This window comes from Petromyzon marinus, chromosome 51, assembly GCF_048934315.1.
Source record: "Petromyzon marinus isolate PM22_M1 ecotype Great Lakes invasive population chromosome 51, UKy_Petmar_22M1.pri1.0, whole genome shotgun sequence".
NCBI classification, from domain to species: domain Eukaryota; kingdom Metazoa; phylum Chordata; class Hyperoartia; order Petromyzontiformes; family Petromyzontidae; genus Petromyzon; species Petromyzon marinus.
In genome coordinates, this window is record NC_133717.1 from 10,342,265 (window position 1) to 10,370,132 (window position 27,868).

The window sequence follows — 27,868 nt, forward strand, 5'->3', positions numbered from 1 at the left end:
TCGGCTTGGGTCTAATTGTCCACGCTCAACTGACGTTGGCTGTAAATCACCACGGTCCCCTTACGTTATGGCAAGCTTCGGGGCCACTTCCTGGAGTCGTGGAGTTCTGCCATTACTAGTACATTTCATAAAAGCGTGTTTAAAAAAAAGTTTTTTTTATATTACTTATTTGTGTTTAGTTTGTTGTCCTTTCCCCGCGCCTCTGATTAGCACGGTTGGCTACGTACGGTGCGAAAGAAGTTCAACATATATATTTCGGCCAGTGGCCCTGTTTTGAAGAAGATCCTTTGCCAAAAATGTTATAAGGAGGTTGATGATTGGCTACGTAATTGCTTTTCCTGGGAAATTTCTCCAAGCGAGGATACTTCACACGTTTGCATGAAAACTACAAAGTCCTTCACGCATGCACTGCAAACCTTCCACACCGCTTGCCAATACCAATGCTCAGATCTGTATAGTATTTGGTAAATGCGGACAATGAAACCATTTAAATAGCCGTTTTCACGTGAAAAATAAGTTGTGTTGTCCGATTGTGCATGAATTTGCACCTTTCCGTTCGTCCACCGCTGCTGGCGACGCATGCTGTACGTGTTGGCTATTGCCAGGGCAATGTCCCCCCCCCCTGCACCCTCTTCTGCCTGTCCTGTATTAACAGCAAAACCCAACTCCTCCCCCCCCCCCCCCCCTCGTTGCTGCCGGGACAACGGTGAACACAGGGCGGTTGCATCTCGAGAGAGATTCCTTGACTTAAACAAACATTGGCTGGTTCAGATTACACGAGAGCCCTTCATTTCTTGGTCACGCGCACAATGTTTGCTAAATAAATGAAGTGTGGCCTTGTTAACGTGCACATTGCACATGGCGTGTTTTGGTAACGGGCTGCACGATTGCATACGTGCAGTTACATTATTATCTACATTTGCGATAGCAAAAAAAGTTCATACTTTTCATCATCGGTGGTGAAATAATAGGCAGGATTGTCAAAAATTCTGCCAACAGGCCCCTTAATCCATTCCAAGAGGAGCAAGGCCTTGTTTGTTTTTATACTGGGATCTCCAACAAGAGTTCAGTTACCCGAGTTAGTTTTCCTAACGAGACCACCCGTAAATTGCTGAATAAATTTGGCATCGCTGCTGAGCTTGTGTTTTGGCGTAGACCGTTGGCGTAAAATATCTGCTGTGCATTGGTCTAGTGCAGCCAGCTCTGTCTTGCATCCGGTGGGCACTGCGATAGTGTGGCATTCACGTGGTGCGTTTCCAAAACAAATGCTCCAGTACTCCCAAGTGGAAATATCCTCCTTGCCAGCTCGTTCGCAATTTGTGAAAGTTGGTCTTAAAAATACAAATGGGTGTGATGATCTCCAGAGTAACCGATGGGTGCTGGTTGCTCACAATCTCGGTGATGGGTCTTAGTACGCCTTGAGATGCGATATTATTTATACATGCTTACATATTGAATGGTTATAATTTGTATACATCACAGAAATTAGCAAACGCATTGGGGCAGACACTCACATCTTGACAAAACATTTGAAACATGGCACATTGCCTTGGTAATCTTTTCCCCCTCGTTGGCAATAGAGATATGGGCGAATTTTCACCAAAAATCTGGTAACGTTTGCCAATGCAAATTGGGTCCAAATTGTTTTGGTGGTTGTTTTCAGGTACTCGACATTTTTGACGAGTTACCAAGGAAATTGTGACATTAATTTGACATTAATGTGACTGTTAATGTGACAATATGTGTGGGTAGCCTCTGAACAAATCAATCAGAATGTACCTGATCACGTCAGATCTCGGACAAAGCAGGGTTGAACCTTGATAGTGCTCAGATTGGGTGGCCACCTTGCATAACAGTTTGCTGGCGCTAAGTTGTAGCAAAGGGCAGTGCAGCTAAATCCATAGTTGCACTGTACTACACTTCAATTAGGGTTCCTCCAGGATAAATAAAGATTCTGATTTCAGATTGATTGCCTATGCTGCCTGCCTTCACCAATCTGCACTAACCATCGTGGTGAAATGTGGTCAAAGAACTCTGATTACCGGCATGGTGTTGGCAGGTTTGCATCAAGCAGGGGATTGACAAAAGGGCTTGTTGTACATGTTATGGGTGGAGTCGTGACGCGGTCGTATAATCCCAGCAACGTGCACTATAATCCCAGCAACAGACGTGTCTTTTCCCACTCTCTGCTGTACGGAGTAAACGATTGCCTTGGGCAAAGGCGTCTCCAGCATCTCCAAAAACACCCTCCTCTCCACGGTTGTTTGCCCTTTGCCCCTACCTCTCGCGAGCTGTTCAACTTGTGAAGGAGCTACACTGGTTACCAGTGCATAACGGAGTCGGGTGCAACGTAGCAGTACTCACTGTTATAGCAAAGACAACAAACCGGTCAACCAACCTACCTGAGCGATGCCATACGCCCATATGTACCATCACGAAAATCTACGCTCGCTCGTCTGTGATGGAGGTGCTGCGTGAAATTCACTCTGCTTCGGACAGCAGAACTGAGGTTTTCATCGGCTGCCCCGGTGGTCCGGAACAGTCTGCCGACTGAAATCTACTCAGCTGTGACAATCAGTGCTTTTAAGACCAGACTAAAAAAAAACATTCTCTCTTCTGGTTGGTTGAATTTTGTTTATTTTTTCCTCTATACCATCCATGCTTCCGCCTCAACTTGTTTTGCTGAATATGGCACATTACAAATTTTGGATTGATTTATTTGATTCCCAGCCACGGCTAACATCATTCACAAGTAATAGCCAAATAAGTCCGACTGCTCTCCCTTTTTAGCACACCACACTGCGAAGTTTGGTCAAACAACCCCTCTGGCCCGAACACAGCATGGGGAGGCCTTCCTCCTCAGCTGTAGATCATGTGTCTGATGGTGTAACATTGGAACAGGTGGAATAAAACACCCAGGAGAAAGAGTCTCATCACCAATAGTGGAGCATGCTTTTGTGAGCTTGCCTTTAGCGGTGTATTTGTGATATCTACATCTTATGGTCATAAAAATACATGTTTAAATTATACATTCAAAACCAATTTCCTATATGCTTTTATTGACGTTAATATACATGGCACTCGTGTAACGATGAAGGCATGCAATTTTAATGCTACAGGATACAAAATTACTGATGTTATGAGCGAGGATTTGGGGTGCCGTGGTGGTGATATGTTACCTTCGTCGCCTGTATGCAGGAGATCGTGGGTTTGATCCCGATCCTGACGCCTATATATTTGGAGTTCGTATGTTCTCCCCGTGGCCGTGTGGATTTTTCTCTGCATCCTCCGGTTCTTCCCTCCACATGTAGAAACATGCGTTTTCAATATTTGGCTGCTGTAAATTACCACATGATAATCCACTTCGTTGACGATCATTTGCGGCCAGGTCACTTCTGAAAGAGAGCTATATAGCTCAGTGGACCCTACCTTGTCAAATAAAAACAGTTTAGTTTAGAGCATGCTCATTGGGCACATAGTGGTGAATACATTTATTTTTATTTTAGGCAAATGTCTTTCAAATGTTATGATAGTATTTCAAGTAGGAGAATGCGGCAAACATAATTATGCAAACGTTATGGGCAGGAAGATAAGCATTGCCAACAAGGTGCTAAAAATTAGACCAATATAAATTCTTGAATCGAATCACTTTATCACTGGGAGGGTGAATTATTGCATTTATGATTTTTACGGAGGATTGCAACTTAACGTGAGAGATTTAAACATGATAAAATTTACACCTTGACTAAACGGCAAAAAAGTGGCAATAAGTGATATTGGCTCATTTTAGCCAGAAATCCGACACAAGGGAACATTCGCCAACATGCAAATCAAACCCTGATCGTATTGATACGCAGCATACACACAGTATTCGGCTACAGAGTACACAAGGTACATCGTTGATGTCTGTAGCACTGATGCTCCCGACCTTGTGTTTGGCAGTTTCTGTACCAGGTTGACCCTCATTGATACTTTATTTGCGGTGCATCGAGACTGCCGTGCATTAACGGCAACCCGCGGGCGGGTGGGTTTATCCCGCAGGTTTGACAATGCCGGAGGAAGGATGAGGCCACGCAGACCAATTGGCGCAGCCCTGTACGGCTAGCCCAGCAGCCCGGGCCTTCCCCCGGTGCCTGTCGGGCACAGCGAGCAAGTACAGCAGCACCAGAGTGAAACCGGCCCCTTGGAAGGTGGCGGTGACAGCGGTGGTGGCGGCGGCGGCGGCGGCGGTGGTGGCGAAGCACGAGGCGAGGAGCGCGGCGCCTCCTGTGGCTGCCTGGAGAGCCATGGCCCAGGGGACGCAGCAGATCGACATCCACGTTTACCACGACCTGCGCGAGCGCTTCCCGCAGATCCCCGAGGGCGTCGTCTCCGAGTGCATCCTACAGGTGCCCGTTGCCGCGCTTTCACGCGCCCGACACAGCACGACGACACGCAGCGCTGCGGCCCCCAGTAGACTCGACAAATTTCTTTAAAGCTAGAGACCACTGACTAAAATGCTAACTTAATGCGACATACGTTTGAGCTCATACGCATCATTTACAAAGCTCTTACATAATATCGTCCGGCCTCCATAAAACACCAGCAGCAGCTGGAAAACTTTTTTATCACGTGATATGCTCCATTTGTGTTCTGAAGATGCTCCCAGTGCATGGATGAAAATGTCGAACATATGCTAGTGTGTTGTCCTTCCCCACACCTCCGATTAGCACGGTTGGCTATGTATGGTGCGAAAGACGTTCAACATGCATACATACATACATCGCATGCCGGGATGATCTTGAGCTTGCAGAGGTGGAGCAGCAAGCAAGGTGAAATTGCCCAGTGGGCCCGATGCTATAAAGCCCTGGGCCCACTGCCTGAGCGATCTGTTGCGCAACCAAGCTTCAAAGTCGTTTCGTACAGCCGCCAGATCGATGCACCGCTCGGGTATATGTATACAAGATAAGAGCTAGTGTTTTCTCTCTTTTGGTTTCTGTTCCATTATCTACAGTCATCACAGCATATTGCCTGAATCCTACTGTCCTTTAGCTGCTGCCTCTGCCCCCTATGCTACCTAGCATGGTTGGCTGCTACGTATGGTATGAAATCAGTTCATACATACAGTCCCAATTTTCGAAAGTACTCTCTGCTCGAAGGAGCCATCCATTTAGAACGTACGCATAGAGGGGGGAGGGGGGTTGACCCAAATGCTAGCGTATGGGGGGGGGTCTACTGACAATGTACGTACGCATAGGAAACGGGGGGGGGGGGTGAAGCCTCGATATAAATTTGTCTACATTGGCCTTCAAATGAGCCACAGTTCAGTTTCTTCAGCTGTCAGACAACAAGTTCTAACGGGAGAAGTAGGACTGTGGGAGAGGTGTCACTTGCATGCCACCGTACCACTGACTGCTAGCCATCACGCAGCTCGGCAAAACAAGTGGCCAAGGTACGCAACTTAATTTTTTAATGCAGCCGGCGGTAGACTATCTATTTGCTTAAACACGTTAATATTATTAATTCTTGATCGTTTCTGCGTGGATTAAATATTGCCCGTTCTCTCGGATTTGGGGGGGTGGGGGGGGGGGTGCTTCAATCGTAGGTACACAGGTGGAGGGGGGGGGTGTAAAAAGTACTCGTGCGTACAGGGAGGGGGGGAGGGGCCAAGTTTTGACAGATTTTTTGCATACCTCCTCAATGGATTGCCCCAAACGAGTAAAGGGGGTGGCACTCAATTTTCGTAGCCCCAGAGTTCGTGGTGAAATATACACATTGCTATGGACAGTCACTGTCGACTTCCCACAGAGTGATACTCATTTAATCTTGTAACAATGACGAGTTGAGGCAGCCCCTTCCCCAACCAGTCTTTCAACTCTCAACCTACTGTTTATTTTAAATGTGCCAAGTATTTTTATTTGTATGTGCTATTTAAAAACTTTTAATGTTTGTACTTGAACAACTGGACAACACTTCCGAGTATGTATACCTCGGACATATTTTGAAGGTGGCAAAGGTGCAGCCCAGCTGTTACTCGCTCAGGTCACAGCTGGCAGATGAGCCCCCCGCTAGAGGCAGCTTTAGAAAGCCCCCCTTGAGCAGTGCTCATCACTAATATTCAGAGGGGGCACTCTTGTTTCGTCAAGACATCAGTGTGAGGGCTGCCACACATTTGAAACCTATTGGGTTTGACAGCTTGGTGGGGGTGTTGTCACGTGTTGTGTATTGTTGGGGGCCTCACTAAAGGCCACCAGGGGCTTGCCGGTCGCCCGCGGGCCTTCCAATGAAGAACACTGCTCTAGAGGATATTTTTCCAAACTTTTCCACAATGATCAGAGATCTTGGAGAAGGTGGGAATACCCCACCACACGTGGGAGCCACGGTGGTGAGATGTTAACTCCCTCGCCTGGTATACAGGAGGTCGTGGATTAGATCTCGATCCTGACACCTGTATATTTAGAGTTTTCATGTTCTCCCCGAGGTGGTGTGGATTTTTCTCTGGGTCCTTCGGTTTTTCCCCTCCACATTTAGAAGACATTTGGCTATCATTTCCACGTGATAAGCCACTTCTTTGAGCTAGCATTTGTGGCTAAGTCGCTTCTGAAAAAGAGCTACATACCTCAGTGGGTCTTACCTGGTAAAATATCTAGTTTACTTAACAAAATATTTTTTATTGTGACCTACTGATCACCTGTGTACCCATTTATACTACTGGGTGAACAAAGGTGGGGGGATTTAAGAAACTTGCCCCATTGTTTCAATTGCTGCACTGGCAGTCCAAACTGGTGATCTCTAGATTGCAAGTCCAGCGTGCTAACCATTACACTGCGGCAAAGTTGAACCAGGCTGAAAGTTATGAAATAAAAAGGCAAACGAGAGCAGGTTGAAATGCTTTCCGAAAGCTGAACTTGATGCGTGTACAGTGAGGGAAAAAAGTATTTGATCCCCTGCTGATTTTGTACGTTTGCCCACTGACAAAGAAATTATCAGTCTATAATTTTAATGGTAGGTTTATTTGAACAGTGAGAGACAGAATAACAACAACAAAATCCAGAAAAACGCATGTCAAAAATGTTATAAATTGATTTGCATTTTAATGAGGGAAATAAGTATTTCACCCCTCTGCAAAACATGACTTTAGTACTTGGTGGCAAAACCCTTGTTGGCAATCACAGAGGTCAGACGTTTTTTATAGTTGGCCACCAGGTTTGCACACATCTCAGGAGGGATTTTGTCCCACTCCCCTTTGCAGATCTTCTCCAAGTCATTAAGGTTTCGAGGCTGACGTTTGGCAACTCGAACCTTCAGCTCCCTCCACATATTTTCTATGGGATTAATGTCTGGAGACTGGCTAGGCCACTCCAGGACCTTAATGTGCTTCTTCTTGAGCCACTCCTTTGTTGCCTTGGCCGTGTGTTTTGGGTCATTGTCATGCTGGAATACCCATCCACCACCTATTTTCAATGCCCTGGCTGAGGGAAGGAGGTTCTCGCCCAAGATTTGACGGTACATGGCCCCGTCCATCGTCCCTTTGATGCGGTGAAGTTGTCCTGTCCCCTTAGCAGAAAACACCCCCAAAGCATAATGTTTCCACCTCCATGTTTGACGGTGGGGATGGTGTTCTTGGGGTCATAGGCAGCATTCCTCCTCCTACAAACACGGCGAGTTGAGTTGATGCCAAAGAGCTCCATTTTGATCTCATCTGACCACAACATTTTCACCCAGTTGTCCTCTGAATCATTCAGATGTTCATTGGCAAACTTCAGACGGGCATGTATATGTGCTTTCTTGAGCAGGGGGACCTTGCGAGCGCTGCAGGATTTCAGTCTTTCACGGCGTAGTGTGTTACCAATTGTTTTCTTGGTGACTATGGTCCCAGCTGCCTTGAGATCATTGGTAAGATCCTCCCGTGTAGTTCTGGGCTGATTCCTCACCGTTCTCATGATCATTGCAACTCCACGAGGTGAGATCTTGCATGGAGCACCTGGCCGAGGGAGATTGACAGTTATTTTGTCTTCCATTTGCGAATAATAACACTAACTGTTGTCACCTTCTCACCAAGCTGCCTGGCAATGGTCTTGTAGCCCATTCCCACCTTGTATAGGTCGACAATCTTGTCCCTGACATCCTTGGAGAGCTCTTTGGTCTTGGCCATGGTGGAGAGTTTGGAATCTGATTGATTAATTGCTTCTGTGGATAGTTGTCTTTTATACAGGTAACAAGCTGAGATTAGGAGCACTCCCTTTAAGAGTGTGCTCCTAATCTCAGCTCGTTACCTGTGTAAAAGACACCTGGGAGCCAGACATCTTTCTGATTGAGAGGGGGTCAAATACTTATTTCCCTCATTAAAATGCAAATCAATTTATAACATTTTTGACATGCGTTTTTCTGGAGTTTCTTGTTATTCTGTCTCTCACTGTTCAAATAAACCTACCATTATAATTATAGACTGATCATTTCTTTGTCAGTGGGCAAACGTACAAAATCAGCAGGGGATCAAATACTTTTTTCCCCTCACTGTATGTTTAAATTTTTTTGCACCGTGGAGGCGCGGGGGGGGGAAGGACAAAAAACTAAAAACAAAAATCAGTTCTTGATAATGAAAAGCAACATATCAGTGTGCCAAAGTAACAACGCTTTTAATCAGTAAGAAGACACCTGTACATCAGCAAATACAATAGTTGACAATGGTGAAAATAAGCCTACAGAGGTATTTTCCTGGAACTACCCTCATGGACCGAAAGACGAACACGTGGATCGCAAAACATACACAAGTTAGGACACGGCACATTGACTATTAGGACAAATTAGTCAGGACATTTTTTTTCCCTGATTTAGAGGCCCTTTTCAGGCGTTCGATCGCCAGGTTGATGACATTAGTTTGTAAGACGCACGTAACAGTGGAGACCACGGCCAGGTTGTCATCTTCTCCACCAGAAGGGATGATGGTCGCTAAGAAGTAGTAAAGATATCCTCTTGCGCATGGACTACGCAGATTATTGCGTCGTGAAACCGTGAGGGTGGCGATAGCCTGGGGAAGTCTTCATTAATCAGTGGATAGATCACGGCTGATTATTTGTTTCAAACAAGCACTTGTCGTCAACCTTAGTTGAGTGGCGTATGCTGTATCTCCTGTGTACAGTCCATGTAGGCTGTGTCCTCTTCATCAAGTAAATAAATAAGCACGCTGCTTTTCCCTATGATACCCACGTGACAGTTAGTTGAAACGTGTGAACTGCTTTCAATGACTATAGTGTCTCGTAAACAAGCCCCACCTGGCTGACTGCTCTGCCATGAACCGCCCTCCGCATCTCATTTTGGGAGGGGGTGGTTACGGGGGGGGGGGGGGGGGGGGGGAAGGTTGCACAAGAAACGCGATCGTAGAACGGAACGGCATGCTGGATGCCGCGCGGACCGTCACCCGAACCACAAAAACTAGTTTCCATCGAGCGACGCTGCTGGTCGCCGATAAACGGGTGTCTGCGCCCGGGCCCCAGGCTACGCGGAGTCCTTTGTTCGCCAGACCCCCCCCCCCCCCCCTGCGTACCGCGGAGGCAGATGGTCCGGCGGTGTGTCTCTTGGCAGCTGCGACAGTTTGCGTTGCCGTTTTTGAGCACGGCCGTCTTCGCTCCGCGCGGCACCGTCGTACTCACGCGCGCATGCCCGTGACCGCATCGGGGCCCCCGCTCTCGCCTCCCCGCGGCGGGCGCCGGTGCCGCTGAAATGCCGCGAGCCGGAGCGGGCGAGGGGCGAGCGGCGCTGGAACGATCCTCGGAGCCTGCGCGCCGTCGCTGACAGGGCCGGTAGGCGGGGGGCCATGACCTGCTTCGTGGTGCACGTAGAGTTTTCCAAATCGAAGCTCGATACACGGCCTCAGGTAATGGAAAATTTGCGTCGCGGTTTTACTCGTGTGTCTTGCTTGTTTGTTTGCGCGGTGGCTTACCGCTCGTAGGGATAGCTGCCTGTTGCATTGGATATGCTTTGAACGTAATGTGGAAACTGTAAGTGAATGTAGCATGTTTACACGCAGGGCTTGTCCCACCCTCCAGTGGGAAGCTAGGGCACTGCAGGCGGATTACTCGAGTGCTGTGGTCGTGGCGTGGAGCGTTGCTGTTTGCCGTAGCGAGCAGCAGCCGCGGAGTTTGTTGCATCGTCGGGGAGAGACGTTTTGTATCTGTGAGCAGGCATATGCTGGAGCTGCCTTAACTTCCTTTCTGAGGGCGGCTCGCCTGCAAATTAAACATCGGCAGAAAACCTTAGCTCGTTGATGTTAAAGCCATTAGTAGCTCAAGCTGCGCTCACTTTGACAGCTCACGTCTCCGCCAAGTAATGCCGAGCTCGTGTTTTATTTTGAGGTTCGGGCACGTTTTACGAAGCGTTTTATATTTTTTATATTTTGGTTAGGGGGGGGGGGGGAAATGCAATTTGTTCACAGCTGGTTATTTGAGTTAGCTGCCACTTTGGCTAAAAGTTGTCCCGATCGCTTTAAGAGTAAAAAAAATTTCTGGAATTCGTTTGGCGTCCCACGGCAACACCGAGCGCCATGCTGCGCGATGAGAGCCCGAGCTGGAGCTGTAGGCAGGTTGGCCGCGGTTTTTAACGTTCAACCTGTCCGTGACGACCCGCTGCCCTTCTCTGCTACGGCGTTTGGTTTTAGACGAAAGACAACACTTTACGTCGCGCATTACACAGACGCTGATCAGTTGTAAAGTGCGTCACTGCAAGCCCAGTGCAGGCACGCCGTGGCGACTCTCGCCAAAACGCCCAACCTGGTGTGTGCAAAGCAGGTTTAGATGCCACCCACACTAACGCAAACGTCAAAACGCGTCCGTGTTATAACTCTTTGTCTCCTGTGCTGCGACTTGATAGCCAGGAAATTGCCCTTTCATAACAGTGACAATTATCGTAATAAAAACACTCCGGACAACGATGGACGTCCCGTAAACAGACCGTACTGCCTAGCCCCCTCCCACCATAGCAATGCCGAATTTTGACTGCTGACTTAGGGACACAACGGATGTGAGCATTGCCCCCCCCCCCATTGCTCATGAGAGCAGGAAGACACTTCGACTTGATGTTAAATTCCCTGTGGCCTGACCAGGACTGACAGGGAGCCCTGAGAGTGGGACGATTATTACAGGAGTGAGCAAGAGTGACCCATGCATGGTGTGTACGTTGAACTTCTTTCGTTCGCACCGTACATAGAAAACCGTGCTAATCGGAGGTGCAGGACAAATACTGCTGCCACGAGGCACAGTACCGCAGCCAATGTACAGTTGTTTTAGTTGGTTTGTGGGCATGAAATAACCACGTATCGATTCACCTACTTTGTGATTCCGTGAGTTGTCGTGATTCAAGGTCACACTTCACTTCAAGAATGGATTGTTTTTTTTCAACCCATTGTGGTGAATACCGCGCCTCCAGTGTCTGTAGGGGTCACATGATCAATTTTATAATATATAACGTGTACATAGACTGCCCTTTTTAAGCAATAATAAATCGTTACACACCAGTCTGATATATTTGAGGCAATGGATGGAGTTGGTACAACGGCACAGTTTTAGAGCCATCTTTAAACAGTTATTTGCACAGGGTAAAAAAAAAAATTAAAAAGCATTTCATTTCTTATCTTGCCCAAAAACTATAGCATCTGGAAATTAGCATTTTTTTTGCTAGTTGGAAAGTTTTTAAATCAAATGCATTAAGGAATTTGTAGGGTTTTTTTCCTATGTGAAGTGTTCTCAGATGAACGGGCCAGATGTAAGTTATCCCAGGAATGGAAATAAAGCAGACAATCAAGAAATTTCCCAAAGTTTTTTAGGCTAAGGGGGGGTCCTCCTTTAGAACATGACTACTGACTAAAATGCTAACTTAGGGGCCATCTATTTAGTACGTATGTATGGAGGGGGGGTTAACCCAAATGCGTACGCTTGCGTATGGGGGGGTCTACTTATAATGTATGTAGGCATAGGAAAAGGGGGGAGGGGGGTGAAGCCTCGATAATAATTTGCCTAAATTTTCCGTCAAATGAGTTAGATAGTCCGGCAGTGGACTATCTGTTTGCTTAAACACGTTAATATTATTAATCCTTCATCGTTTATGCGTGGATTAAATTTGGGCTGTTCTATAAGATTCGGGGGGGGGGGTGCATCAATCGTAGGTACGCAGGTGGGGGGGGGGTGTAAAAAGTACGTGTGCATACAGGGCGGGGGGGAGGGGTCAAGTTTTGACAGATTTTTGCGTACGTACTAAATGGATGGCCCCTTAATGCTACATACGTTTGAGCTTCTACGCGTCACGAAGCTAACGCACATCAGCTTAGCCTACATAAAACGCTACAAGTAGCCGGCAACTTTATATAATAAATTGATAGTGTGAGCTGCTCCTTTGGTGTTCTGAAGATACTCCCAGCGCATGGAGAAAAAAAATGTCAAACATATGCTAGCTTGTTGTCTTTCCCCTGCACCTCCGATTTAGCACGGTTGGCCACGTACGGTGCAAAAGAAGTTCAACATACATACATACGTACAGCAGAGAACCAAAGATTCAGTAATATAATTTAACTTGAATTTATAACGCGTTTTGTTAAGCCTACGAATGCAACTGCAGCTCGCGCATGAGTTCGACGGCACAGCAATCGTGGCTCCCGCTGCTCCCCATGCTCAGCCCAGGGCGTGCGAACGCTCTGGCCGGTGTTGGGACGACAGACCGTTCAAGCCTTCGCTAACACAACACGCGAAACAATGGCGCGCTCATTCACTCGCAGACAAAAGGCACCCGGGTCCCATCAATATTTCATTAATGGGTGCCCAATTGGGACTGAGCCGCCGGCCAGCTGTTTATGGCTGCGCGCAGTAAAAGGAGTGCCACTGTGTGGGTGCCCACTGGCCCCCGTGGACCCCGTGTTCTTGGGGGACAATGGCTGCTCAGTGCCGCGTTTGGTTTTCCCATTCGATTCGATTGCAGACTTTTTCTCGCCGTTTAAATAAACTGCGTTGGTGTGCGCGCTGTGCCTTTTCCATCGCCGCCTGCTTATGGTCGATGTGTGTTGATGACATAAATCATCGAGCAACTGGGTAAACTCAAAAGTAAAGCTGAGACCATTTGCCAAATAAGACGAAAAATTGTAATGGACTACATTTTTGTCGTAATTTGCTCGGGTCACGTTTAATATAGCAGTCGCCCTGACATCCTGCTTCATGAAGGCGGAAAACCCCCTCGAAGCTAAACTCAGCACGATGCGGCTGGTCATGCCAATGACTTCACCAAGCCTCGCCCATCACCTTACATCAAACGGCACACATGGGAAGAGAGTTGACGATTATTTATCCCAATTAAATTCAAGTGATGGAATTAGTCGAATAGTTCATCTCACAATCGGCAGAGAAATAAATTTTATTTTAAAAAAATCTGTCCGGATGGCCCAAACCTATTCTTGACTTCTCTGGTACGGGGGATGGAGAAGTCATGCCCCAGTTTGGATGACCCTGAACCCTGATGATAGAAATCCCACTTCCCGGAAACTCGGTCGTGACAGTGGACCATCGCCCTGGGCCCATCCTGCATGCTTCTTGCATAAGAACATGTTTAGCCCAGGGATGTGCGTGCGTGGAATGAATAGGTGTTCATCGAAGGGATTGCAGATCACCACCACTACCCGAGGAACTGAACTCGTGGAACGTGTCGCTCGCGTAAATGTTTGAAGGAGTAGGCGGCTTCATAAGGTGGACTGGAGACCATCGCCAGAACTGAATAAGTAAGAAAACAGAACACTTGCACTGTATAAGAATTATACAATCAAATGTAGTAAACTACGGGCAGACCCATTGTCTGTGTCAGCACTTTCTTAAGCAGCAAGAATTAAACTACAAAAGATGTACATTATTCCTCCATTTCCTCTGGAAACTTTAAAACAAATTTTACCAAAAGTGCTCTACCCTGACGTGCCTTCTCCATCCAATAAGCCCGCCTACCCAAACCTCGCCTTCACGCAGCTGAAGGATGAAGAGCTTTCATAGAACTTTAGCCACTCTTTACAATACTACAACGTGAGACATAACAGTCGACCACAATTTTGGCCATTCAACATGACCGCGACGATGCCAGAGTTCCCTCTTGGGGGGCTGCCCATCGTCTGACAATTCTGCTATAGACCACGGGCAAACACAGCCCCTGCACACATACCCATTGTGGTAGTGTCGGAGGCATCGGTGAGTGGACCACACCTAGGACCGGTCCTGTTTCTTCGACCGCACTTTTGGCCGTTCAACATGAACGCGATGGTGCCAGAGTTCCCTCGTGGGGGGCTGCCCATCTCCCTGCCGGCTCTCCTATAGACCACAGGCACACACAGCCCCTGCACTCATACCCATTGTGGTAGTGTCGGAGGCATCGTTGAGTACACCACCCACACCCAGGACTGGTCCTGTTTCTCTTCTCTGCGCTGTGGTGCTCTACATTCACCCACTTTAGTTGGAGGGGGGAGTAGGGGGGTGATTTTTTTTTGGCCGCGCGCTTGGTGCAGCGCAGCTGACGTTGCGGTTTAATTAACGAGCTCCGCAGCTCAAATATTGTTTATTCCCAATGCACGAGCGAGCCGCGCACTGGCTGGGTTTGGCCGCATTCCCTGAGAGCAAAGCCCCTGCCGCCCCCCTTCCCTGCCCCTCCCCCCTCCCCACTTTGATAGCCGGCAGCAGGTACACGGCGCAACAGGAAAATTGCACCGTCGCTCCAGCGCCCATTGCCAGAGATCTCCTGTGCGTGTGCCGGCGGTTCCCACTTGGAACACAAATTGCTTTTTGGCTTGCATTTTGAGCGTTCAGTTTGCGTGAAATCAACCTGGAATGGAGCTCGCCGGGCCGAGATGGGGCCGGTCTTTGGCCTAAACGCAAAACAGAAATATTCGGAAAGCTGCGACCGCTTGGAAATTTGTTGGTTGGGGTATATTATAATTTTCTTTTTCCTATCAACATTTCCCTCTGCTTTGATTTCCGGCGTGGAAGGATTGCGTTAAATGGAAAAAAACGCTGATTTGCTCATAAGCTGTTGTTCACATCAAAGAAGGCGTGCTTATGCCAACGATTAAAGATTTACAAAGAAAAGCCCCAGAGGGAAGTTTTAACTATGCCACGAGAACCGTAGCGTGTTCCTGTCTCGGCAGCGTGGCGTTTAGATGCCGAACTTCATGGCGTGCACAGGACAAAGCACTTTGGACTCAGCTGAATATCACTGCTGGCAAATAAACAGCAAAATGCGTTTTGATTGCCATCAGTGGAGGTGGCTGTAAAGAGGAGTTTTGCCAATGTGCTTTCTGCACAAGTTGCCATGTTTTATTATGGAGGGAAAAAAATTAGACACCGTTTTGGGGAATGCAGACTCTTCAGAACGGATACTCGTGACAGAAGTTTGGGGCTCGATGTTTTACAATGCCCACATAACTTCACCATGCTAGTCAGTGCGGATTTGTGAAAGTGGAGAAGGAGCCAGGACCGGTTAAATTACGGCACGCCACTCGTGTTGCTCCTACCCCGGAGTCGTTTGAGCAGGCTGCTAACCTCTGCGTTTAAAACCTAGGCGAGAGGCCGTGGTAACCAAAGGTCTCTCTTTTTTGAAGGGAGACCTGTGGCAGAAAAATGCCCAGACACAACAAGGTTCTGTCTCGCTGGATTGTAGATAATAAAGGTAAAAGGGCGTCTTGTTCCAAAGTGGAAAACAAACTTCGGTAAAATGCCATTTTAGGCAGTGGTGGCTGAGAGGTAAGCCAGGTTTCTTGGAGGTTAGAGCGCTGAGCTGGCAACGCTGAGGTCCTGGGTTTCATCCCATGCAGCGGCCTGTAAATAAACTTGGTTTAGGTGTATTAAGTTGATGGTCTCGGCCCAGTCACAAAATAACTGCACAGGAAAAAAAGCATCACGTAAAATTTCGTTTTGCGCTGAATTTAGCTTAATTCCAACTCTGAGAAATAAAATATCAGTTTGTCGCGAGATGAACAGTGGAAGAGGGAGTAAAAAAGGTAACTTTCAGCGCTTTTTAGACGTAGCAGCTCTTATCATGAAGGGTTGCACTACCTGGCAAGGTATATGAATGGACACTTTGTCTCGTGAAATTGTACCGATACAATCGGGGGAAAAACTATTGCAAAAGACAAAAATGTGAAAAAGAAAACAAATGCGCTTTGCAAGGTCGACTTGGGCAATGTAACACAAAATCATATGACATGAGCTACGAATATATAAGTGCAGATGGGTGGTTTCGGGGTGACGGAGCAAGCCGGGGCATCGTTGCCGTGTCTTTTTTGGTTTTCGGAAGTAGCTTGGCCTTTTGTGCGGTTCCACTGTGGAATACCTAAGTCCCTGCCAGCTTCCCCCCCCCCCTCCGACCCACCTATCTCCGAGCGGTTCCGAGCAAGCGGCGGTGGGTGTGCCCCCAAAGAGTGGTGATTAATCACATTTGGTCGCACTCAATACACGTAAAGTGCTTGTCACAAATAAACCACAATACCTTGCTGATCTCGTCAATGAGTGGAAACCATCACCCAAACTCCGGTCATGCTCGCAGTGGCTTTTTGGTTAACCATCAAACAAAGATGGTCACGCGCTTTTAGGTGTGCTACTGCGGCCATCCCTCCGATATTAGGAAGACATTGGAGCTATGCACTTTCAAATCCAAATTTAAAACTCATTTGATAATAGGTTTTTCCCCTTTTTTTCTGGCAACAAAACAGGTGTTAAGATGTTAAAACACCAAACTGAAACCTTTTACAAGGAATCATGTCTGCATTAACTTAAAAGGCCTTTTGGCATCCTCTGGTTTAACACCGTTTGAGACGAGGCTCAAAAGAAAGCTGCCTCTGGTGTGGACCAATCAGTTTCAAAGACAATGCATATATTATCAGAGTGTTTTTTGTTTGCATTCTGACCACAAGCATTGTGGTTAATGCAGACATGATTCCTTGTAAAAGGTTTAAAACAGCTTTTTGTGTTTAGTTTGTTGTCCTTCCCCCGCACATCCGATTGGCACGGTTAGCAACGTACGGTGCAAAAAATAAGTTCAACATACATCTGCTGGACTGTGAGAGTGAGCAGGTTGTGCTCTCATGATGGATTTATTTTTCCCGCTGGGGTGTGGAATGTAGCGTTTGACTGTGCCCGGTGTGGGTCTACGCCACACAGGCAGCACCTTCGGCTGTCGTAGGTACCACCATGTCGGTCACTTCTGTGGACAGCGATTTCACATCGGATGGTAGAGGGTGGTCGGAGCCAAATCTAAAGTTTACCGCTTTTTCCTTTTTGTGTGTTACAGCTGGTTGAATGCTCGTCTGCAGATCTCTCATTATTCAGGCGGTTGGGATGTCTGCATAAGGCATGAAAGAAAAGATGCAGCAGTGTGCATATATACAGAGTGTTTTTGAACGCTCTGCCAAGAATGTATTGGCAATGTAAGGCAGCCCACTCCCAAGTTTATTGCTCACAAAAAAACAAATCGCCTTACATTTCTGCTTTGGGTTTTCTATTTTTTTTTTCTCAAACGAAACCGCCGCTCACATCTAGGCGTGAAAGACAAAACCGCCGCTCACACTAATTGTCCGTTTTCAGAGAACAGCGAGAGACGGAACCGCGGTGGTTCCTCGAGTGTGCGGTGAGCGGAGCACCGTGCCGCTCGCCGCGAGCGCCGCACTGCGCTATAGCCCCAGGGCGGCGGGGGGGGGGGGCAGCACTTCTGTGCGTGGCTCCCCTCGGTAGGACCCGTGCCAGCGTTTCTCTGCGCCAACGACCGTGCCGGCTGGCAGGTGACGCTACGTTTTGTTCGCGGTGGGGTTTACCCCACAGGGCAAGGTTGGGGGGGGAGGACCCTTGCAAGGATGGTGGTTGTAAAGTTACATAACTAGCATCCCTCCGTTAATTTCTCGCACGTGCAGCTTCCTTTACGGACGCCGCCGTCCGTGCAGGTGCAGGCTTGTACATTTTATTTCACGGTGGGGTGTTATTTAGGGTTTGTTCCTCTCCTTGAGCACCCTGTGGTGCGGTCTATGCAGGAGTCCAGCTTGTTTGTGCAGTCGGCAAGTCATAGAAACTTCCCCCTCCCCGCAACTTTCCATCCGTTAGGGCTTGTAAAAAAAAACACCGAGCTGTACCAAAACTCAAAACGGCGTGAAATTCCTATAAAGATAACTGGATGAAAAAGCATGTTCCTGGAACAGTGAGCGGTCTCAGCAGCCTGCACGGGTGTGGCCAGTTGATACGGTACCCTAAGTCAACCCGGCGTTACCAAGCATCCCGGCCCGGTGCCTCCAGACTCCACCCACCTCTGCTGCCCATGCTTGGGCAATAATCACAAAATCATGCGGTTGCCGCAGACCTCTTGGGCAGCGTTGCCCAACAGGGCATGGCGTTAGACGACAAACCAAGGTTTTATGTGCTTGGGTTTTCGACATCGGAAAGAGCTTTCCTAAAAGCTGGCGGAGTTGGCTTTGCCAGTTGACAGGGTCGCAAGTTTCCATTCACCCCAGGCCCAGGGGGAAGGGGATCTCGTGTGACGTGAGCCGGTTTGGTGGGTGTGAATGCCGTGCCCGAAGAAAAGCAAAGCAGAGGGGACATCGCACTGTTGCCCGCGTGCAGAGGTTAGGATGTATATACGTACGTATACTGAGCTTCTTTCACGCCGTACGTAGCCAACCGTGCTGAAACGGAGGTGCGGGACGCCGTGAGATTAGACAGCATTTTTTTTTCCCTGCCACCTTGTGGTGCTTTTAAAGGGTAATTTCTTCCTCACCCCGCACTGCCGGCCAAGGTGCCTCTCTCGTCAATTCAAATTGCTGTATGTGTGTGTATGTTGAACCTCTTTTGTGCCTACGTCGCCAACCGTGCTCATCGGAGGTGTGTTGTGTGTTCAACATTAGAGGGAGCTCAAGAGAGCCCCTCTAAAAGGTATTTGGCCTACTCTTCCAGGCTGGCTAGACATCTTGGAATTTGTTCGAATACCCACACTTTAGATCGACCACTGCATTGTACCCATTTGTATTGCTGGGTGGACAGAGGCTGGGTGGATTAAAAAAAAACCTGCACCGTTGTTTCAACTGCAGTGCTGACAGATGGAACTGGCACCCCCTGGATTGCAAGCCCAGCATGCTAACCTATTATACACAATGGCAGCATCCATTGTAGTGCTAGTGGTCAACATCAATGCACTATTATACAGTAATCTCAACCGTTTTATTACAGTCAAAACGCATCAACGCGCATACAGCATAATTCGCTTTTTCTAGTGTAATTTTCAAGAAAAAACAAACATGCACCGAATTGGATAACTCGACAAATTCTCCAGTTGGACCGTCTACCGTGCGTGTGTGCGCAGGTTTTTTTTTAGCGTGCCTAATTTCCACACTATTCCCCATTTAGCTCAATTTAGCGCAATTGGAGAGAGCGGGGCCCTGAGTGGCGCGTGTTTGTGCTGCGCTGATAACGCTGGGCGCGTGTCTGCTTCCCCGGCGCTAATGCCTTGTATGGGCACGTCTCGTAAACACAGGCGACGCTGCCGAGCCTCAGCTGCGAGTGCGGTGAAGGAGTCGTTCAGAATCGGTAGAACCACAAATGGAAAATTTAAAACTCTCCACGAGTGTGCGACTGTGGTCATCCAGAACAGACCGTAACAACGTATAGCGACGCAGTGACCCGATCCACAAATACGGAGACATCAAAGCGATACACTACTCCGCAGCTCCTGATGCGGTTGTTTGGCTTGCGCACCTGAATGTGAAATTGTAGATGTTGATCTACATCAGCCATGCTGAAGAAGGTAGATCCAGGAGTGACTCATAAGGGCCTTGTGGCAACGCTGAGTGATACGCTGGGTGCTAATCTTTGAAAATCCTACCAGGGGGTGGGGCAGGGCCTGACCGAAATGTTAAAACTAACCACAAACAAAAACTTGACTAAAATATGAATGTGTCCCTGTGTGGTAATGGTTTCGGTGGCTCTCACCTAGTTATAAAGCAAGACGCATGAAGCACAAATTCGTGTTGTCTTGTAGACACGTCACGAGGTGGGGGGGGGGGGCTTTCTCTGGCTTGGAGTCGGAAGCCTCGGTCGTGAGAGAGAAAATATTGAAAGTTACAGCCACGTGATTTTTCAGGAATGTCGCCGTAGCGCCCTCTAGTGACATTCCAGTCACGCTCTCGAGTCCTTTCACCTCCATCCACCGGGGCCGACTGCCCCGTAATCCTGGCCTACATATCACGCGCACTCCGGTCATCCTCGCAGCAGCTTTTGACCAGCCATCAAACAAAGACAATCGCGTGCTTTCATATGTGCTTTTGCGGCCGCCTGGAATGCTCTTCCTGCCGATATTAGGAAGCCACTGCAGCTATCCACTTTTAAATCCCGATTGAAAATGTATTTATTTTAGAACTGCTTTTTGTGTTTAGTTTGCTGTTCTTCCCCTACACCTCCGATGAGCATGTTTGGCTACATACGGTGCAAACCAAGTTCAACATACATACATACACCACGTCGCATGGTGGATTGTGGGAGCAGCTCCATGTTAGTCTGTGGAATTCGGCACACAGAGGAGAATTTGACAACGCACTATTGGCAACACATCATCTTGTATTCTAGGGTGAGGATTTGAGAGGTGACCCAGCAGTATTTTATTGATAGGAACATACCTCAATGGGCTGTATTGCCAAGAATCAACATTAGTTTTATAAATCGAGAAGATAGGGCAAATTTGTACTTTTCCAGGTTCATTTTACTTGAAGTGTAAAGGCTGGTGAATATCAAATTGAATTGTATGTTTGCGTATATGTATGCGCGCACATGTATATGCATGGGTTTTTGGAGTTTTGCCGTAAAACATTACAGTCCAATTTGCGACTCGCTGGTCAGCGAGGCATAAGCGGTTATGTTAAAAGGTATGACATGTGGATCTACAGAAAATGACAATTATATCACGATACACATTGGTTAATGAAGAAAAATAAAGCACAAGCTGGTTTAAACATGCCCTTTAAACATGCCCTGCTTTAAACTGCCTTTTAAAATTAAGCGAATGTATGCGAGATGAATAACACTTTGTTGCGTGTGAGCATCTATAAAGAACGACAGTTACACCCATGCACAAATAAAATACCCTGAGTGTAGGCAGTTCAATTGGTTCGGGGCCCATATGTGACGGTCCGTAATGTGACATTGCTCCGGACTTGTCTTCAAGAGGCAGTGAAACAAAAAAGAGTGACTTTTTCTTAAGGGGGTTGTCGAAGTTTGTGCAGATTCCTCTTCCACCTCTGGCGAGCAGCCGAGCAGCGCAAACCGCACGTAATAAATGAGAAATGAGTGCAAACAAAACAACCCACCTTGTTCCTGGAGATCAGGGCGCCCGTCCAACACAAGCACGGACTTTCGCTCGCAGCTGCACATGTGTGGAAACGTTATCAGGCCTGGAGCTGCGCGCGGGTGGAAATTTGATCGAGGCTCCTCTGGATCACATGGCCATGTGTTTTGCGAGTCGTTTGTGGTGGAAGTGGCGTTGGATGGAGGTGGGGGGGGGTGGTGGTAGGGGCGCGTCGGTCGTGCCTGGGTTTTTGCTTCCTCCACACATGTTGTGTCGGGCAGGGCCAGCAAGGGGCGGCTCTTGGCGAACCCGGAAGTGAATGTTGTTTTATACGGCCGAAACGAACGGAGCAGGGAATAGGGAGTGTGATGCTGCAGAGAGAGAGTGTGAGTGAACGTGTGTGTGTGCACGTGTGTGATCTGTGTGAGTGTGGGTGTGCCTGTCCGTACTCGTGTGACGGTTCTGCACGACTGTGTGTGTGTTTAATCTCGGTGGAACTGTGTGCGTCCGTAGATCTGTAGTTTCTCTGCGTGTGGTTGTGGGTGTGACTGTAAGCATATATCTGTGGATCTTTACATGTCCTTATGCATGTCTGTGTTTTGGTTGAGCATACCTTTTTCTCTGTGTATTGTGTTTTGTGGGAGGAACTGGTTAGCATACTTATTTTATTCCCAGTCTCTTCTAACATTGGTAGCAATTACTCTCATATCTGAACCCATCCTAAACCTCTCCTCAGTCGAGTATCTAGTTTGTGGTGCATAAACATAAGCTGTGGGGAGACAAAGGCGGCCGAGCGTGGTTCTTGCCACATTACCCCCTCGTGTGCCGTGCAGACCTTAATCTGTGCTCACTATGCGCACTTTCCGCAACAGTCTGTTTAAGGGTATGCGGAGCAGTCTTTGTAGCTGTGTACGTGTAACTGAATGTATGCATGCATGCGTATGCTTATTTTGTGCACATGTGTCTTATGTGTGCTTCTTTGTGTCTTTTAAGTATAAGTTGCACGAAGACCCTAAAGATCCACGTCCCTCTTTGTTCAGTGCCTTGAAACGTCGTCACGTTTCCACTCTCGGTAAAAAAACTAAAAATCGCCGTCTTGTCGTTGTCCATGCGCCGCGCGTGTCCCCGTCGGCATTTTCAATCGCTCCCCTTTGAATACTCGTTGTTCTCTCGTCATCAGAACCAGAACAACCGCGATGCATGTGCCGAGGCCCTGGCCCAGGCGAGCAACAAGTATCTGGACAGGGACTCGGAGGAGACCGGAGTCCTGGGAGGGGGGGGCGGCGGCGGCGGCGGTGGCAGCATCGGCGGCGGCGGCGGCATTGCCGGGAGCCCCCTGCACACCCACACCATCCACCTCAACGTGGGCAATGGCAGTAGCCACATCTGGCTGCACAACAACCCCTGCAACACAGGGGTTCCTGCCCCCCTGTCTGGCACATCGGTGCTCGGAGAGTTACCCAGCCAGCCCATGGGCCGCCGCGATTCGGCAGGCGGTCTCCACGCGTACCCCATCTACGCCGTCACAGGTGAGAGGTCTGCTGCCCGCCGAGATTTGGTTCCTCTGCGAGCCTTGGCGTTGAAACTCGCGGCCCGTCTTGCCGAGGTTTTAGTCCGGCTTATCTTATCTTAACGTGATTTATCTTAAAATGGGACCTTTTTTTTTGCCAGTATCAAAGTATGAAAAAATAAGAATAGGTTTTACCCTTTCTGGCAATAAAACAGGTGTTAAGATGTTCAAACACCAAATATCAACCTTTTGCATGTTCACTACAAGCACTGCGTGTGATTAATGCGAACTTGAATCCTTGCAAAAGGTTTATATTTGGTGTTTGAACATCTTAACACCTATTTTATTGCCAGAAAGAGTAAAACTTATTGTAATTTATATTACCGCCTCAACCGAGCCGCTTTACAGAGAATTAAGAACGGTACAACATATGAATGTAATGGTGGAGATGAGGTGAATGAAATAGATGAGCGGAAGCAATGGGTGGCGGATCTGCGATAATGCGTGAATTTGGTGAAAGCGAAATTGATGACAGTAAATTATGACGATTGTATTGAATGAATGGGGTTAATGAGTGATCGCCATATAATGAGAATATGAAGAGGGAACAGCGGTGGTGGTTATGACGGGAGATTAAGGGGTCATGGGGCAAGCTAGGGAACGGTAAGTGAGTTTTGAGTGTAGAGTGGAAACTAGTGAGCGAAGTTGACTGTTTAATGTTGAGGTGGAATTTTGTTCCGCTGAAGGGGGGCGAGAAGAGAGAGCGAAAGCGTGGATTGAGCACAAGGAGGAAGAACAAAGAGAGACATCAAAGATTGAGAATGTAGAGGGTGAGAAGGCACAGCAAGTTACAGCGATAACTACCTAGAAGGTGTGACTAGTGTTAATTAGCCTGTGACCTAATTGCCCAGATTGTGGCCGATCTCGTTAGATCTCAGAAAATAAGCGAGGCTCAGCCTAGATAAGGCTTTGGATGGGCGGCCAAAATGGAAACCGGTGTTGTAGGGACTTCGTGATGTTTGGCACGGATAGATGAGGGTTGGGGAGCTTTTTTCAGGGCACGTGAGTGTTCTGATGCAGGGATATCTGGTGATGGGCACAGCCGTACCTACCACCAAGAAATGCATGAAGCTTCATCAGGAAATGAGGCTTACTGTATGCGAATTAAGCCTCGTATTTTGTAATCTCTGCCTATTTTCTCTTCTTATCCACAGGTCTTGTGTTTAATGGTTTGTGGTACAATATTTGGGTCTTATTTCCGTGTGTTTATGTTTGCGTGCATTACGTGCATATGCAAAGTTGAGAAGAGAATAAAAGCAGCACTTAGTTTACGTGCACGGGAGTTCCATTTTCAATCCACGCGAAAAAAGTAAACGCGAACCAGACCGGATTTTCCATAGACCCCCGTCTGTCGCGTCCACTGCACTTAGTGTGAATTTCGTGGAAACCGATCGATCATTCAATTAACTTTATTGGCTTCACCAGCGCCAGCTGCGGGCACACGGGGAGGATCTGGCCAAAGTGAACCACGTGCCCAAACTGGAAACGAAACCCGGATGGCGCACGCAAAATTTGTAGACCCGTCAATCTGCTTTTTTGAAAAGAAAGGAAGAGAATTGGTGTCCCGATTTCGAGGGAAGCCATCTGTTTTCCCAATATTCGATTTCGTTCGCTGGAGGGGAGAAACCGCGAACAGTTGATTCAAAACGAGTAACGGAGAACGTGGTGATCTAAGCGGCGGCGATGGTTACAGGAAAACTCTGCCACATCCTCGGCAGGACCCAAGCTCGCGGCCCTTGAACATAGCTCGGAGGAGCCTGCTGTATTTGCCCTCAGCGGGTTACTTATGTTATTCATGTTCTGTGGGTGGGTGAGTGCAGGCCTGTCGCAGCAGCAGCCACAGTCCATCAAGGTGACGCTGAAACCGAACATGCAGACGGGACGCGGCACACCCACGTCGCTGCACATCCGCGGCGGCCTGAACCAGCAGCCGGCCCAGCAGCAGCAACAGCAGCAGCAGATGATGCAGCAGACGCAGCAACAGCAGCCCCCTCTGTATATGCAATCGTCCAAGCAGCCGTCCCTCTACAGCATCCCCACCGTGTACAGTTCAATACAGCAGCAGTCGCAGCAAGCCCAGCAGCAGCAGCAGCAGCAGTCGCAGCAGCCGACTGTGTACAGCTCGTCGCAGCAGCATCAGACATCGCACGTCTACATGCCCGTGTCGTCGCCCACCAGCGTGTCGGCACACGTCCAGTTTGCGCAACCCCAGTCGCAGCTCGGATACCTGAACTGTGGGCCCAACGGCCTGAGCTCGTCCGCGTGCGCCGGCCCCACGTCGCTACCGGCGCAGAGCCCCGGCGTCTCCGCCGCGTGCCCCTCGCCGGCGTCCGCCGTGCCCACGGCCACGCGGAAAAACCAGATCGAGATTAAGATCGAGCAGCCGCACCTACACTGGGGCAGCACGGGCGGCGTGAGGAACGCGGCACCGTCGCTCGTGTCCCACGGTAAGCCGGACCGCGATAGTGCGGTCGATGTGTGGATGGCTCGTCGATTGTCCGCCATTCGTGCCGGGCGTGCAGCGATTTGACGCAACAGTCTTCGCGGTTCGATGGATTGTGGTCAAATCCGCGGTCACAGTTCAATTCACGAGTTTGATGCCCTTTTCGTCTCATCTATCTGATTTCGTTCGATTCGCCTTAGGGTTGTTCAACTGGTGTCCCACGGGACAGATGTGACCTGCGAAGGCTCTTGTAGTGGCCCACGGAAAGATCTTAAGACGTAAAGAGATGCATCTTGGCGCAATGATAGCAAGATAAACAAGAGATGAAATGACTATAAATAAAAGGCACAGACGTCATGTAAAATTTGACGTCACGGCCCACCAACACACCCAAATTTTTGTTCATGGGCCAGAGTAAAAATTGGCACCACCTAAGGTAGAAAAACATCAGAACCAATTTTTTACATGAAGAAAAAGAGTGATCTATTTTCACACCTCTGATCAGCACAGTTGGCTACGTACTGTACAAGAGAAGCTCAACATACATACAGCTCGCTAATTTCAAATTGGTCATCACATAATTCACTGTTATTTGCCATGTAAAAAAAAATTGGTTCCGTTAAAGTGTGTCACCTCAGGTGGTAACCGACAAGTAGAATATCTAGTCAGGGCTCTTACAGTAATGTGGCATGGCCAGTAAACATAGTGAAGTACCCTGTCCTAAACGATATATTTTGCATAGATGATTAATGGTGTGAAGCAGGTGGCATGTTGTTTAAAACACTACACTTTAAACCCGGAAACTTGAGGTCAATTCCCGGCCACGGATACAATCAGTGGCGTGTGACTATCACGAGTCCTGGGACCCAGTCCCCTTCTCTAACCCATGCTGAACTACACGGTGAGGTATTAGGAAGCCACTGGAGCTATATATGCAACTGGAAATCTAAATTGAAAACTCATTTCTTTAGAACTGCTTTTTGCATTGAGGTTGAGGCGCTTACCCCCGCGTGCCTCTGATTAGTGCCGTTTGCTTCGTACCGTGCGAAAGAAGTTCAACGCACGTGCATTGTGAAACAAACCCCCATGACTGACACAGTGTGGGGAGTACGTCATACAGCAGTGGATTGACAGAGGGTTATAAATGATGATCATTATTTATTTTGTAATTCACGAGTAATGGGATTCTTCTTGGCGACAGGTTAATCACAATGCACGGGCCTTATACTAATGGCACTCAATTCGTTCACATAGCAGCTCTGAAGACCAAACAAAAACCTGGTTTGATTACCGTGCAGCATTTGTTCTTTGCAAGAGCAATGCAAGACCCGTGCCCCTTTTGTGGCTAATGACGAGGCCTGAAGTAGTTCGGTGACATCGTCCTCGTTGGGATGTCTTCCGGCACGGGAGTAGTGCACCGCTTGCTGCGGCGGGAGTTCTGATTGGATGAGAACGTGGCTTGTCGTTGTCGCAAGCCTCTCGCGCGTTTGGGAGGGGGGGGGGCATGTTCTGAGAGCAGCACTTTGAGCATCTTCGCACAGATTACGTGCAGTGAAATTAAATCGGAGGAGCCCTTCTGGAACGCAGTAGGAGGACGGTCCCCACAAATTGGTCGACCTTCTCGTAACAATTTTTAGAATCCATCCAAAGAATACATCCGGGGTGTCATTTTGAAGGTAATTTATATATCACTTGAGAAAATATAATGCTTGTTTGTCGAATAAAGACGCACGTACCAAAAAACAAATGCACCATCAGCATCGCCAGTCTGGATTAAAAAAAGGGAGTACGTCTGACACCGTGGTATTATCCCGTGTCACAAAAAAGGTGGACATTTATATTTGATAATTACATAATTCCTAATTTGTTGACAATCCTATGCCCAATGAAAAAAAGCCACTTGGCAATCACAATGATTTCCCCACATCTTTAAAATTCCTGGAATGTATGTCCAAAATCACGGAACGTTTGACGAGTATCTAATAGGAAAACTACCGGTACCGAATGAGGCAGTGAGTTGATTTTGAATAGGAAGGAATGTGCCAATCTATCTCCCTGAGCCCTCTCGTATAATTGCACAAAATCGTTGAGCAACTCTTTTGGCAGACTGTGTGCCAAGAGATAAGTAAATAAACAGAGAATGCATTTATTTCATTATTTTTGGCTTACTTCCCCTGTTTCACTTCATCACCCTCACCCATAGTTTGGTGAAAGTTGACGTCTGTAGACATTCACAGCGCTCATCAGACCACCGCCATAACGTGTGAGAGTAACGGAAATGGAGTGATTGAGAGTGTGTCAGATTTCCCGTTGGGGTCAAACGGTGCCATAAAGAAACACTGTCGTCTGCCATGCGCAGTGTTAATTGAATCGGCAATTTTTCATTTTAGTGTTTAATGCTATATAATCTGGAGACAACAACATTTCGTTATTCTCTGAGGCCAGACGACTACAATGGTCAACTATTTAGTGCACTCTTGGATATGAAATATCGACGTGAGGAGTGCGCAATTCCTACCCCACTCTAATATTATCAGTTAAGCGAATCA

The 27,868-nt window shown here is 48.0% G+C and overlaps 1 protein-coding gene across 5 annotated transcripts in view; it reads left to right on the forward strand.

Annotated features, from left to right (window-relative positions):
• The window catches only part of TAB2 (TGF-beta activated kinase 1 (MAP3K7) binding protein 2), a 62,942-nt gene that overhangs the window by 19,430 nt on the left and 15,644 nt on the right, over positions 1-27,868 (forward strand). For 3 of the 5 annotated variants that reach the window (XM_076074973.1, XM_032973561.2, XM_076074974.1), the window contains exons 2-4: positions 4,042-4,388; positions 22,487-22,835; positions 24,697-25,323. In XM_076074973.1, coding sequence (XP_075931088.1) covers positions 4,287-4,388; positions 22,487-22,835; positions 24,697-25,323 — 1,078 coding nt within the window. In that variant the 5' untranslated portion in view covers positions 4,042-4,286. Of the gene's footprint in view, positions 1-4,041; positions 4,389-8,261; positions 9,857-21,580; positions 21,693-22,486; positions 22,836-24,696; positions 25,324-27,868 lie in introns of those variants that run through there. The other 2 variants (XM_076074975.1, XM_076074976.1) reach the window with 2 other exon arrangements.